The sequence below is a fragment of the Canis lupus genome, chromosome 6, assembly GCF_048164855.1.
Source record: "Canis lupus baileyi chromosome 6, mCanLup2.hap1, whole genome shotgun sequence".
Lineage (NCBI taxonomy): Eukaryota > Metazoa > Chordata > Mammalia > Carnivora > Canidae > Canis > Canis lupus.
In genome coordinates this window covers 37,700,481-37,713,265 of record NC_132843.1, presented here as the reverse complement: position 1 = coordinate 37,713,265, position 12,785 = coordinate 37,700,481, and the positions used below count along the sequence as shown (strand labels likewise).

Below are 12,785 nucleotides of genomic sequence, written 5' to 3'. Positions count from 1 at the left end.
AAATCTCCCAGCATAATTTTTTCTCACCTAATTCTGCTTATCTATATAGGGATTTGGTCATCACCTTAACATGTAATTTTATTTTATTTTTTATTTTATTTATTTTATAACGTAATTTTAAAAAGGGCAAATGACTCTAACCTCTTGATTTATATTTGCTTTTTTCTTAACGTTGGTGGGATTGTTAAGGAAATACAGTTTATTACAGTGAATGCATGTTTATCCAAAGAGTTTTAATTCCTTCAAACATAATTTCTTTTACTTATTTTAGAATATATAATTTGTATGAAATTCTTTGTTTTACTAGCCATGTGTTTTTCTGCATTTTCTCAATACTTTGGGCAAGCATTTATTATTTTTTGAAATCAATAAAATCATTGTTAAAAAATACTTAGAACGATATAGAGTGGTATATTTCAAAGTTAGACTTCAGAAAACCATTACTGTGGAAAAGGTTATCAAAATACCTTCTATCACTTTAAGACTCGTCCAAGAGAGACTCTTCCAAAGCGATGCTGAAACAGGAAATGTTATAAAACTGATCCCATATGTATTTTGTTTTAGGAAGAGGAGTACGCTTATATTACATAGGTGGAGAGGTTTTTGCTGAGTGCCTAAGTGATAGTGCAATCTTTGTGCAGAGCCCCAACTGTAACCAGAGATACGGCTGGCACCCTGCGACAGTGTGTAAAATTCCACCAGGTATGGATCCACCAGTGTTAATAAACCCTCAATGTGCCGAATTTTTCTGGTTGCTGTTAATTTTAGGAATCAGGAGATGATTTGCATACTTGTATTTTAAGACAAGTAGCCCTTTAAAAATTCTTGTCTTATAATGATACTCTTTTTTTACACAGTTTTTACTTTTTTCAATCCTAGGCTGTAATCTGAAGATCTTCAACAATCAGGAATTTGCTGCTCTCCTGGCTCAGTCTGTTAATCAGGGTTTTGAAGCCGTGTATCAGCTAACTAGAATGTGCACCATAAGAATGAGTTTTGTGAAAGGATGGGGAGCAGAATACCGGTATGAAAAACATACTCAGTTCTTCAATTTCCACAATGTAATTCTTTTTTCTTCTATCCTTTGGTTCTCGTGGAGTTTCCACGTATCCCTAAGCTTATGGAGTCAGAAGAGCATATGCAAAGTAACATGAGGAACTTGGAGGTCTCTGCCTTTGAAACCCCTGCAAATGCCTGTGCTGGCATTGTAGAGGACAGAATTAAACCCTGTTCAGACATGCACTGTAATGTAGTGCAGAGTATTAAATACCATAAAAGAGGTATATTTGAAGGCTAATGTCAGTTTGTAGAAGGAGAGACATTTTCCCAGGGGCTCAGGGAAGGCTTCCAGTAGAGATGGCACATGATCTAGGTTGTGAAAGATGCCTAGGATTTCAGGTTGGTATGAGGGGTTGCGAAACTATGATGCTGACACTAGCATACAGTTCAGTTCAGCTGGAGTACAGAAAGTAAGAATATATCTGGACAGATCATTAGAGACCAGTGGAATGTAAGGTTAAGAGGTAGAGCTTCATTCAGTAATAGAAGGGCATACTTGGCAGATGTCAGGTGCTGTGCCGTGTTTTCAGTGCAGGACATCACACATTGCGGCCTGGCTAAGAATCACTATTTCTATTGTCTCTTTTTATATGGTTGCAAAAAGTAGTTCAGACTAATACTTAGTTGGAAATAGGCGTAGAAAAGATTTGAGAATTTGCCCAGGGGCACTCTCTACATGGTGGAGAGGAGTCCATGGAGATGGACTTGAGGAGAGCTTTCCTTGCCTCTTAACGCCCTCTCCAAGGGTGGTAGTAACATTACAAAACTGAGTTCTACAGAAGTTAGGTTGTCAGCGGAGGATAAAGCAAGTTAGGTTATTACCAAATTAAAGCATGGACTGGATTCCACATGAGAGGAACAGAAGACTCCCTTAGCATATTTAAGGCTGGAACCATGAGTAAAGTACTTAGTCCTCCTCCAGCTAGTTTTGCTCACTGTGAGCACTCGCATGCAAAGGTATTCATGTACAGTAGTCATCATATTCCTGTTTCTTACCTGGCAGTTTGAGCCTCTTCTTCAGAATGTGTTTCATTTCATTTGGACTTGATTCTCTACCTTCAACAAATTTGGGGAGGTGTGTGTCTCTTGAGATGGTGAAACCTGAGGTCTGCTGGGTGAATACTTTTATAAAAATCAATACTGTTTCGTATATTTGTATCCTAGAATAAAGACTTGTCTTTATTTTGGCCAGGTTATAATTGTAGAAAAATTCATTTAATCATTTCCCTTTTAAGGTGTGATGCTTTAAAAGAGCACAGAGCTCCTTTTTGCTTTGGGCTTGAATTGGCCTGAGTTGATATTAAAAATTAGATTGAGGTGGCACCATCTGATACCAGGCTTTTAGGTCACAGGTTTTTTTTCTTCAAAAGATGAGAATTACAGAACACGATAGTAGAAATTTAGTGCCATTAAACATGAACTGCCGAGAGCGGGGAGACTTACACGTGTGTTTATAGCTCTCCTGCCAAGGGCAGTTTTACTTGGTGGAAGAGAGGTGCTGCCCTGGGTGCACTGTGCACTCTGCCATTCTTAAACCTGGGGAGAATTTAAAAACTGTAATGATGAGAAGTGGTAACATACAGTATGTTTTTATTGGTATATAGTCAGATAGATCTACTTTGGGTAGTAAACTAGTTTCCTTTAACATCTATAGATCAGAATAATGTCAGGTACCTGCTCTCTGTGAACTGTTGGTGGTTACCAGGAACCTTTTATCCTTAATGATGCTGGAGCTGTGGGGGTAGATCTCAGGGCAAGATTTCTCAAACTGTTTTTCAGTTTCTTTATTACCAGCATATTTGCCAGCATAAAAATCAGGAAATGTAGTAAGCAATATAGATGTGCAAAGAGTTTATATATTTAACTGAAGAAATATGTCTGAGTTAAGTGAATTGTTACTGAAGTGAATAAATAGGTAGGGGATAAATAATGTTTTGGGTGCATTTCTGTGCCCAAACAAGACCACTGACAGTATTCTGAAACCTACTCCCCATTCAGTGACTGGATTAGGAATGATTCCCAAAGGTTCATCTGATGAACCTTCTGACTGAAATGATCTGACCGAAAACAAACTGAGAAGTACCCAGAATTCAGCAAATGACAGAATCAAAATTCAAAGAGATCTTGGCAAAAGCCTGCAGAAGGCCTGATCTGAGGGAGAGCTAGAAAGCAGGAGAAACTTCTTTGAGAAACAACAGGAAGAACAGAGGGTGGCAGATGGAGAAGGGTCAGTCTGGCCTCTGCCTCCTGGATTACATGAGCTAACTTGTACAGTGTGCCAGTGCAATGCTAAGCTGCATAAGCCAAAATGTACTGTCCGAATCAAAATACGACCATGGGTTTGTACAGGTCAGATTTGAGACTGTTCCTCAAATCTGTCATGTTTTAGGAATGATCCCATATCAACATCTTAGTGTATGTCTCAGACCCCGAGACAAGGATTCAAATGCTAGGAGTTGGTTCAGGAAATGGAGGACGCACTGGTAAGGAAGGAGGAAATAGAGAAGTGAGGTAGGGGAGGGAAGGCAGCCAAAACCATTATTAAGCCTGCTGCTGTGTTGGGTGGGTCATTAGAGCTTATTCCCCTAGGAAAACATGGGAAACTGTAATGAACGTACAGAATTATCCCACCCAGAAGGAAAGGAAACCGGGTGTTTAAATGCCAGTTCCCATGTCATTGGGTAAGAGCTGCTCCTGGGGAGGTAATTTCCTAGCATTTGTGGTCTGCACATGTGGCCCGAGCAGAGAAGTTGTTAGGCACAGGAATTCAGAGATACGCGATTGTTAGTCGGCAAGAGAATGCTGAAAACTCCAGAGGGTACAGTGCGGCACTGACACCATCTGCTATAGAAAACCACAACCTTTGAGATGCAGTTTTAAGTTATAGTGAGCATGTGTCACTTGGAGCTGAAGGTTTGATAATGGCCTTTTCTTGTGTTTGTAGGGCGGTCACAGTGAAGCAGCAAGCAGACTCGCTGACTTACTGTAGATAATAAATAAGACAGAACTCAGATCAGTATGTGAGCAAGTGACGGGACGTCACTAAACAGTTTGTAGTTCCCAGAGTCCCATTATGTCGAAATGCTGGAGGTGTTTCTATTAAAAGCTTGCACCCATGTTTCTAACAGAGATGTTTCATTGGCCTTGTCAGGGAAGGCCGACCTCTAGCTCTGAACATTCTGTGATAAGCTTCGGTCAGAATTCTGTTTTGTTTTGGTACACTTGAAATTTGAACCCTGTTCTATTTAGACTTGACTTGGTATTTGAGGATCCTCTGCTCTGCGATTGATTAATCAGTAGGGTGACTGTGTTTTTTGGTTTGCTTGGGACAGTCCTGGTTTGAGTCCCTTGTTCCTGGCCTGATTATTAATAGTGACTATTCATTCACTCTGAAAGGTGTCTCGTTTTAGTTGGTAAGTAGTCAGGTCACCCTCCTAATTTTAATTTGAAGAGAAATGAATGTTTTTGTTAATTTCTTTAAAAGCAAAAAAAAAATAAAAGTCACTAGAAGTATTTTGTTAGACTTGGAGGATTAAATAATTTTCAGAGTAATAGCTATTCAGACTTCATACTTGTCCTAAAGAATGTAGGCTTTAGTATATACAGCCTTTTAATTTAACTAAATTCTTAATGCATGTTGTTGAACATCGCCATATTCTTTTAATTTCATAATTATTTTCTTGTATTCTTTTAAATAGAAGGCAGACGGTAACGAGCACTCCTTGCTGGATTGAACTTCATCTGAATGGACCTCTACAGTGGTTGGACAAAGTATTAACTCAGATGGGATCCCCTTCAGTGCGTTGCTCAAGCATGTCATAAAGCTTCGTCACCACTCAGATCCCATCAAAAGACTTAATGTAACAACTCTTCTGTCATAGTATTTGTGTGTGGTCCCCATGGACTGGTTACTGTCCAAAAATTCAAGAAAGAAAAACAGCACTTGAGGTCTCATCAATTGAAGCACCTTGTGGAATCGGTTTCCTATATTCAAATATTAGATGGGAAAATTAGTGTCTAGAAATACCCTCCCATACAGGAGAAAAAGAAGATTTTAAAGACTTAACTGATGTCTTGGTGGGCATAAAACTGAATGTCCCAAAGGTCTATTAATAACAGTAGTAGTTATGTGTACAGGTAACGTATCATGATCCAGTATCACAGTATTGTGCTGTTTATATACATTTTTAGTTTGCATAAATTAGGTGTGTGTGTGTGTGCTGCTTCTTGATTTAGGCAAGCCTTTATAAAGTTACAGTACCTAATCTGTTATTCCCACCTCTCCGTTATTTTTGTGTGTCTTTTTTAATATATAATATATATCAAGATTTTCAAATTATCATTTAGAAGCAGAGTTCCCTTGTAGAAAAACTAATTTTTTTGCCTTTTACCAAAAATAAACCCTTGGGGGAAGAAAAGTGGATTAACTTTTGAAATCCTTGACCTTAATGTGTTCAATGGGTCTTATAAACATTCATCTTGTGTTATTTACTGCTACATCTCACTGTATGGAAACTTTGCAGAAAATCTTTCCAGACCTCTTCTCCTTCCACTTTTGCCCTGATACCAAAACTGTGTAGCATGATATCCATCACTAGTAATGGTGGCACTGATACTGCCAGCACCAGTTAATTCTGGGGCACAGTGCAAGTTCCTATGGAGTAAGTCCCTTTGTCTTAACAACAGATTTCAATGGATAGTAATAGACTTGTGTAACCAAGCAGTCTGTTGATTTATCCTTACACCTCATAAAAACACAAATGGCAGTATAATTATTTTCAGGGATATGCTACAATTGCTTCAGTATATTTATCCTTTTTTTAAAGCCAATCTATAGATATAAACACTCTTTTTTAAAAGCTATTTTAAAATATTTCAATAGCAGACCTAGTGCTCTCTGAGTTTCATTTGATTTAATTACCAGATTGTATTATGAAATGGACCTTTTGTAATTGTAATTGTGTCTGCAAAATACCTACAAGAGTGATGCTGAGGTATGATCAGCAGATAAGGGTCATCTGTTTTTAAAGTATGTTGTATTAAATTTATAAAAAATCTATGTTATTTTACCTAATTATGAATTCAGAATTTTAAAAATTGGGGAGAAGCAGTTTAGCAAGTTTTTTAGCTTCTAATTACCTACAGTCTGAGCTGTTCTTAACTAATCCTGAATGTGTGGTTGACTATTATAACCAATGACATTTTATGCTCTGTGGTGAGAGAAGATTCCAGAAGCTCTGTTGGTAGTCCATTTGGTGGCAGACAATCCTTGTTTGATGTTGACTCTGCAGTTTAAATGCTTCTTGTTTGCATCTCTTTAGAAATGGGGATAGCCACTCCCAACCCCCTTCTAGTAAATTTTCAGGTTTTTGGAGATAGACACTTTTGGTACTTACTTTTTGAAACCATGTTCAGCTGTCTCTACAGGTATCATTTTCAATATTCACAGCATTTGAATGTTTTCTACTAGATACTGCCCTGTTTTCCTATATTTGTGAGTACATGTTAGTGTTCATGCAGACTTGGTAGTCATTTTTAATTCTTTCAGCAAATATTTACTGTTCACCTGTTATGTGCACCAGGAACTTTCTTGACGTTGGGTAAAAGTGAACAAGACAGATCCAGTCCCAGCCCTGGCCAAGACTTCAGTTACTGTTGTAACCCTTAGTTAGTTCATTTGTCTATGAGGGAGATAAGCAGGTAGAGCTTATGGTAGAGCACAGCAAGAAAGGCTTCTCTAAAGAAGCGATGCTTGAGCGGACATCTGATGTGAGAAGGGAGCAAGCCACGGGGAGACCCCCAGGAGATTGGTGTTCCTGGCATGGAGAAAGGCACCAAATGCCAAGGCTCATTGTGAAAGAAACTCATTATTAGTTATTAATGCTTACCCCGAAGTCTCTACAGAGATCCAAACTCGAGGACCAAAAGCATTCTATAATTTCTAATAGTTGAGGGTGGCCTTACTTTGTCGGTTCATATGTCCTAGGTATGACTGTCAGACCAGCAGCCTCTGCCCTTTGGAAGGCTTGAACTTCTGTGAGAACTGGTGGTGATGCTGGGAACGGTTGTGGGTGCAGAAAACAACTTTGAAAGTGGCAGAAGGGCCTGGCAGTCACTCACTCTTGGATTGAGGTGGTAGGTGAAGCAGTGCCAACGACAGCATTCCAGTAGTGATTACATCTCCATAACTGTGTTGAGGTTCTTCCCTACAGTATTGAACTGGGACTCAACTCTTTAGAAATACCTGTTGTACTGAGCACTTAGACCTGTCGAGCAGTTGCCCTGGTGTTTAACGATCTTACGTGTTTTTTTGGAGATGCTATTTCTTACATCTGTCCTGTCTACTGTGGCCTACATTTTGTTGATTTTCCCCCCTCTTTATTGGGGCTTTCATTCTTCTAAATGATGAGTTCTCTTTGATGTTGAATTTTGCTTCTATTTAAATTAGCAACATTATTTAGAATTCCCCTCCCACAGTGGTCACTTTCTTTGTTTCACATGAGAAGTGATAAACATGTTTCAGTCCCATTTCTAAACTGGATGGTGGTCTGCACAGTCAAATCTATAGATGCCGTGGGGAATCGGGAGGCTGGTGGTGTTCCCATGTTCCCATTGACTTTGGTTTAACTAGTGGCAGCTTCGTTTTTACCCTGTAATGGAGTTATATAGAGATTTCTTTCTTCCTTTTTTTTTTTTTTAAGAGTTTTACTGCTTTTTTAGAAAAAAAAAGTTTGAAAAGTCTGTGTAAGTACTGTTTAGGATTAGAACATATGAGTGGACTTCGGCCCCCCCTTTGGAACAACCCTGCTTGTGTTCTTTCCTTCTATTTCAGAGAAACTTCCTGATTATATTTGAACTACACCAGTTATACTAATTACACATTATGTCATCCATTCACTCAGTAAACATTTATTGATGTATCCCTTTATCCGGCCACGGTGGTAGGTGCTGAGTAATGAAGAGATGGCTAGGATTTAGTCTGGCCCTCAAGCTGTGGGGTTATTCCTCACTCAGGACCTGCCACTTTGCCAGAAGGAATCTTCCCTAATTTTTCTTGAAAGCTAAATATTCTTATTCAGTACTCCTAGTCTGTATTCCAAGTACATAATTGCGAATTGTTTAATATCTAGGGTTTTTTTTTTTTTAATCTTAAACTGTATCGGTTTTGCTTGATTCATCTGCCTTTACACTTGTCATATTTTCTCCTTTGTCAAAATTATTTTAATTCCAGTTTATTTGTGCCTTTTAGGTCGGTTTCAATCAAGACCAAGACTTTGAAGGTGAAAAACAATCAGTCTGGTCTCTCGCTAATTGAAATCAAGTAAAAGACTATATGTGCCCAGATGGTTTCTCTACCTCTTCCAAAAGCTGTCCAAATACACCTTTAAGATCTTTTTGTGTTTTGTTGTTTCTCTTCTCTCTTCTCTCCTGTCTCCTCTCTCCTCTCTCCTCTTCTCTTCTCCCTTTCTTTCTACACTTGGAGCATTTATTCAGTACTCACTACTCTCCTGGTCTGGTTGATGGTGAGTTATAAAGTAAAAGAATGTTCACCTTATTTAAAATTTGTCTTTGTGTTCATCTTTTGTAGCTGCACATGATGATTTCATAGACTGCCTCCTTCCACACCATTGATAACTAGATAGTCTGTGGACATAAGCAGCACAGGATCTTTTCTCTTACTCTGATCCAACTCATCGATGTTCAGACATGACAAATTATTGCCCAGTTTCTTTGCTTCATGAGCGTTTCTCTGCTAAATTCTTAATATTTATCAACTGAATTGTATTTTTCCTCTCCTCATCACAGAATGTATCCCTTGTGGTCTTACTGGTTGCCCTCCTCCGTGCCAGCCATGTTTTATCTGCAGACATCAGAATGTTTTCTCTCCATTGAACTCTACTAAAGATGAAAAAGATGGTGCTTTTCATACCCAGGGTCCTAATTTCTTCACCATGAAGGTTGATTTTGTTCCCATTGGTCAGTCACCTAAATCTTAAAAATGGCTCTTCAGTTAAATGTCTTTGTGACTAGCAAATAGCATGAATTACAGATTCTATTTTAAATTACGTTTAGGATTAGGAACTTTTCCAGCAGTTGCAGCCAATGGTTTCCTGTAATACTAGCCCATTTCCACCTTGGAGCATATTGGATTGTTGTATTTAGTACAGGCAAGAGTAACGATGGTAGTGAGTGGTCTCTAGGTAGTCAGAATCCTACTAATGAGTTCCTTTTATTTCTTCCTTTTCAAGTTTTCATGAATATTCTATCTGTTCAGACTACCTTTTATGTATGGAGATTGAGGGGCAGATCATCTCTTGGAGTGGAATTCCTGTGTTTGGAGCCTCAACCAGGAAATGTCAGCTATACTAGATATAGACAGCTTCATAATAACCTTTGTAATAAGAACTTGTCTAATGTGTTCATATAATTTCTTGAGAAGAACCGTTTTATCTTGGATATTATAGGTAACTTTATATATAGCAAAACTGCCTTAAATCTTTTTAGTAGGAAATAAATTATATAAAGTGTGTGTATGCATTATGTATACCTACGCACTCCTAGAAAAACCTGAACACAGCGTAGGGGTCATTTATCTGCTTACGTTTTAACACCATTGAATGATTCTGTTGTTTAAAATCTCTAACCTCAGTAAAAGTTCCCTAATTTGCTTGTGGACATTTTCCTTTCAGATCTTCAGAGTTATTTATTTATTCTGCCAGAGTTGTGATTTGGTGGTTCAGTTAGTATGCCATTTTTAAGGCAGCTTGATAATTAAGAATGATAACTGGAATTCATTAACATCAAAAAGAGCTGCAGTAGACACTCATTCATTAAATTATTATATATCCAGTGGTCTCTGAAAGGTACTAGTTGAGGGTTAACTTTTTTGTTGTTATTAGATTGCCCCCCCCCCCCCCCACTTTTCCCTCTTGCTTTAAGATTGCTAAGCTGCTTAAGATACTGTGGCAAGTAGCACCACTGAGTCAAGTTCTCCTGTAGTCATGGGCAGCCTAAGGTGGCTGAGACCTAATTTTTTTTTAGCTGTGCTCAACAGAAATGGATTTTCCCAAGTTCTTTGGGTCATCTCCGGTTCATAGAGGATCTGTCCAGAGTGTGTTAGCCTTACTTAGTTAACTTGAGTGTTGATTGGTTTGCTGCCATGAGATCCATAGCAGATCCCAAATTTCAGCCACTGGTTGCGATGTAAGGGCCCTTGGAAGAAAAATGCTGCTGCTGATGGGAATGAGGATTCATGAATACCACACAAAGGACTTTTAGATTTTTCTTCAAAACAATTCCTGGAAGATGATGTTCTCTCCTACCCTCCAGAAAGAAGAAAAAAGCTCTTAGTCTTCTTCAGAATTTTCACTTTGCTCTTTTGGGTGGGTGGGGGGCGATTAGGGATTTACTTCCTATTTCTACTTAAAGATGGTGATTTATTGAGCCAGGAAATTCATAATATGTTGATAAAATGATGAAAGTGAAGTTTTAGAATTCTAAAAATACTTCATTATGTACTTCCCATTTCACACTCCACTTTTCTTCTTTCTGTGGCTTTAAAGCTTTTGGCTATTTTACACTTAGTCACTAGATAACTTGCCATATTTCTGGTTCTATATTAAGTTCTACCCTTTACAATGCCATAGCAGAAAGTTGATTCTCAGCATCTGTCTGTAGGGATAGAAATCTTACTAAAGTCTCTTCTCCCAAAGAGATTTTACCTTTTTCAATAAGTCCCTTAAGAACTACATTTGTCCATCTTATTTACAGTTTTGGATTGTTCAAACAAAAAACATACATTAGTGAGAAAGGATGGGGTGCTTTTCTGGTGAATGTATGTACCTGCTTTAAGAATGTAGTCATTTGTTGGTTTATGTAACTATACATACAGATTAATTAAAATTGGGGAAAATAATCACATATGTAGCAAGTAGGTAAACCTGCATGGATTTAGGTTTTTTTTTTGTTTTTTTTTTTTTTTTTTAAATCCTATTTGTTGGCAAAATGCAGAACCCAAATTGGTCACTTTTTAGACCAACTTTACCTCAGGTTTCCTTTTTGCTTTTCTGACCCTGACCTTTAAGGCATAAATATTTGTATCTTTTTATTAGTGATAGTGAAGCTGTGACACTAACCATTTTTATACAAGAGGGCAAAACAAGGAAAACTAGAGTAAGATGAAAGCAGTTCTTCAGTTGTTGAACTAGATCCCAGCATTGTAGGCAAAATAAAAATGTGCACATCTGAGAATACTCCTTGCCGTCTCTTCCCAAGGCCATCTCTTCTGGCAGAAGGCTGTTATAAGTAACAATTCAGGGCCTTTGTAATCTGAGGAGAATATCTCCAGTTGGCAATCTTTTCAATAGATGAAGCAAGAATGTGGGAAATAGTTGGCAATGAGTGTTTTCACCTAAAAAAAGAAAATGAAAAGACATATAAAATTGAATTATTCATTTGGCTCTGAAAATCTCATAAAGATTCAGTGAAATACTATATAACTGGACAAAACCAGGAGAACCTTTAGAGCATTTGTCTGAAAACAGGTTTCAAGAATGAACTTTTATATACACCAATCACTCATTTGCTTAGGTACCACTGACTGTTCTTAGAATTGACACCGTTAAATAAGGTGTGTGTGGACTTCCCAGGAGCTAGCCATTAGCAAGTGTCCTCAAAAAATTTTTTGAGCTGATGCCCTCGTAGGTAGCTTTACGCTCTTGAAAATTTTTACCATTTTCTTAGTGATCCGAAGGGAAGAGTGAGTGCTGTGCTCAGGGTGACCGACGGCCCCAGGGTGCTTGGGTCTGGGCCATTTCCTGGACGCAGGACTTTGACTTTCAGACCCGGGGAAGTCCTGGGCACAGCAGGAACGGTCACCCTAGGTGTTCTTGTGATTGACCCTCACTCCCTTAAACGTTGTGATGTTGCAGTTAACGTTCAGCTGTCTTAGGGCTGTCAACATTGCTGATACCTGGATGTGTGTCCTCCAATTATTTACTGTGGGTGAATTGTGAGATTCACAACCAACAACTGCTAAGGCACCAGCATGATGGTGAGACTAACCCTTAGTAATTCAGGGAAGGTAAGCGGGGGCTTAATGAAACACAGAAGAGGCAAGAGAGTGAAGTTCCTCAGAACCTGTGTGTGTATGTAAGTACAAATCATTTGTTGATGGGGTTAAGTCTAATAGGAAGTTGACCTTTTTCACATCGCAGTAAGAGAAAACCAAGTGGGATTGTGGATTCCTTCTTGCTTGAGGGAGAATCTGGCCTTTGATGCTCTACCCTCCTCTACACTCCCCAGACTGTCCTGCTCAGGAAGCTGAACGCAGTGTCCATTCTCAGTGATTGTTGTATTGAGATTACTGCATGTATCAGCCAACGGCAGGTGAAGGAATTGGATGTCCTGATCCAGACTGAGCAGTGGCCTCAGTACCCGTAGCCCCCTGCCCTTCAGGTGCTTACCAGCCAGAACAGCAACCCCAGGAGCTGAGATTTTTCTAGTATAGCATTAATTTTGTAATGCAATATGCTGGATGCAGAGTCTGTTGTTGTTTGCCTGTGGTCCTCAGAGACTGCATTCTCCGTGCACTGTGATGTAGATGGTAGATGTGTTCTTTGTAAGCTTTAATCCTATGGTTGTCAAGAGTACCATGTGGTTCCACTGTTTTGTTTTGTTTTTTTAAACGATGAGCTGAGGCTTTATTGCAGCTGGTTTTCAAGTTA

The 12,785-nt window shown here is 38.8% G+C and overlaps 1 protein-coding gene across 6 annotated transcripts in view; it reads left to right on the top strand.

The window, feature by feature from the left end:
* SMAD2 (SMAD family member 2) overlaps window positions 1-9,735 on the top strand; it is a 77,910-nt gene extending 68,175 nt beyond the window's left edge. For all 6 annotated transcript variants that reach the window (XM_072829511.1, XM_072829509.1, XM_072829513.1 and 3 more), the window contains 3 exons: window positions 565-702; window positions 880-1,024; window positions 4,758-9,735. In XM_072829511.1, coding sequence (XP_072685612.1) covers window positions 565-702; window positions 880-1,024; window positions 4,758-4,881 — 407 coding nt within the window. In that variant the 3' untranslated portion in view covers window positions 4,882-9,735. The remainder of the gene's footprint in view (window positions 1-564; window positions 703-879; window positions 1,025-4,757) is intronic.
* Window positions 9,736-12,785: the final 3,050 nt, after the last annotated feature.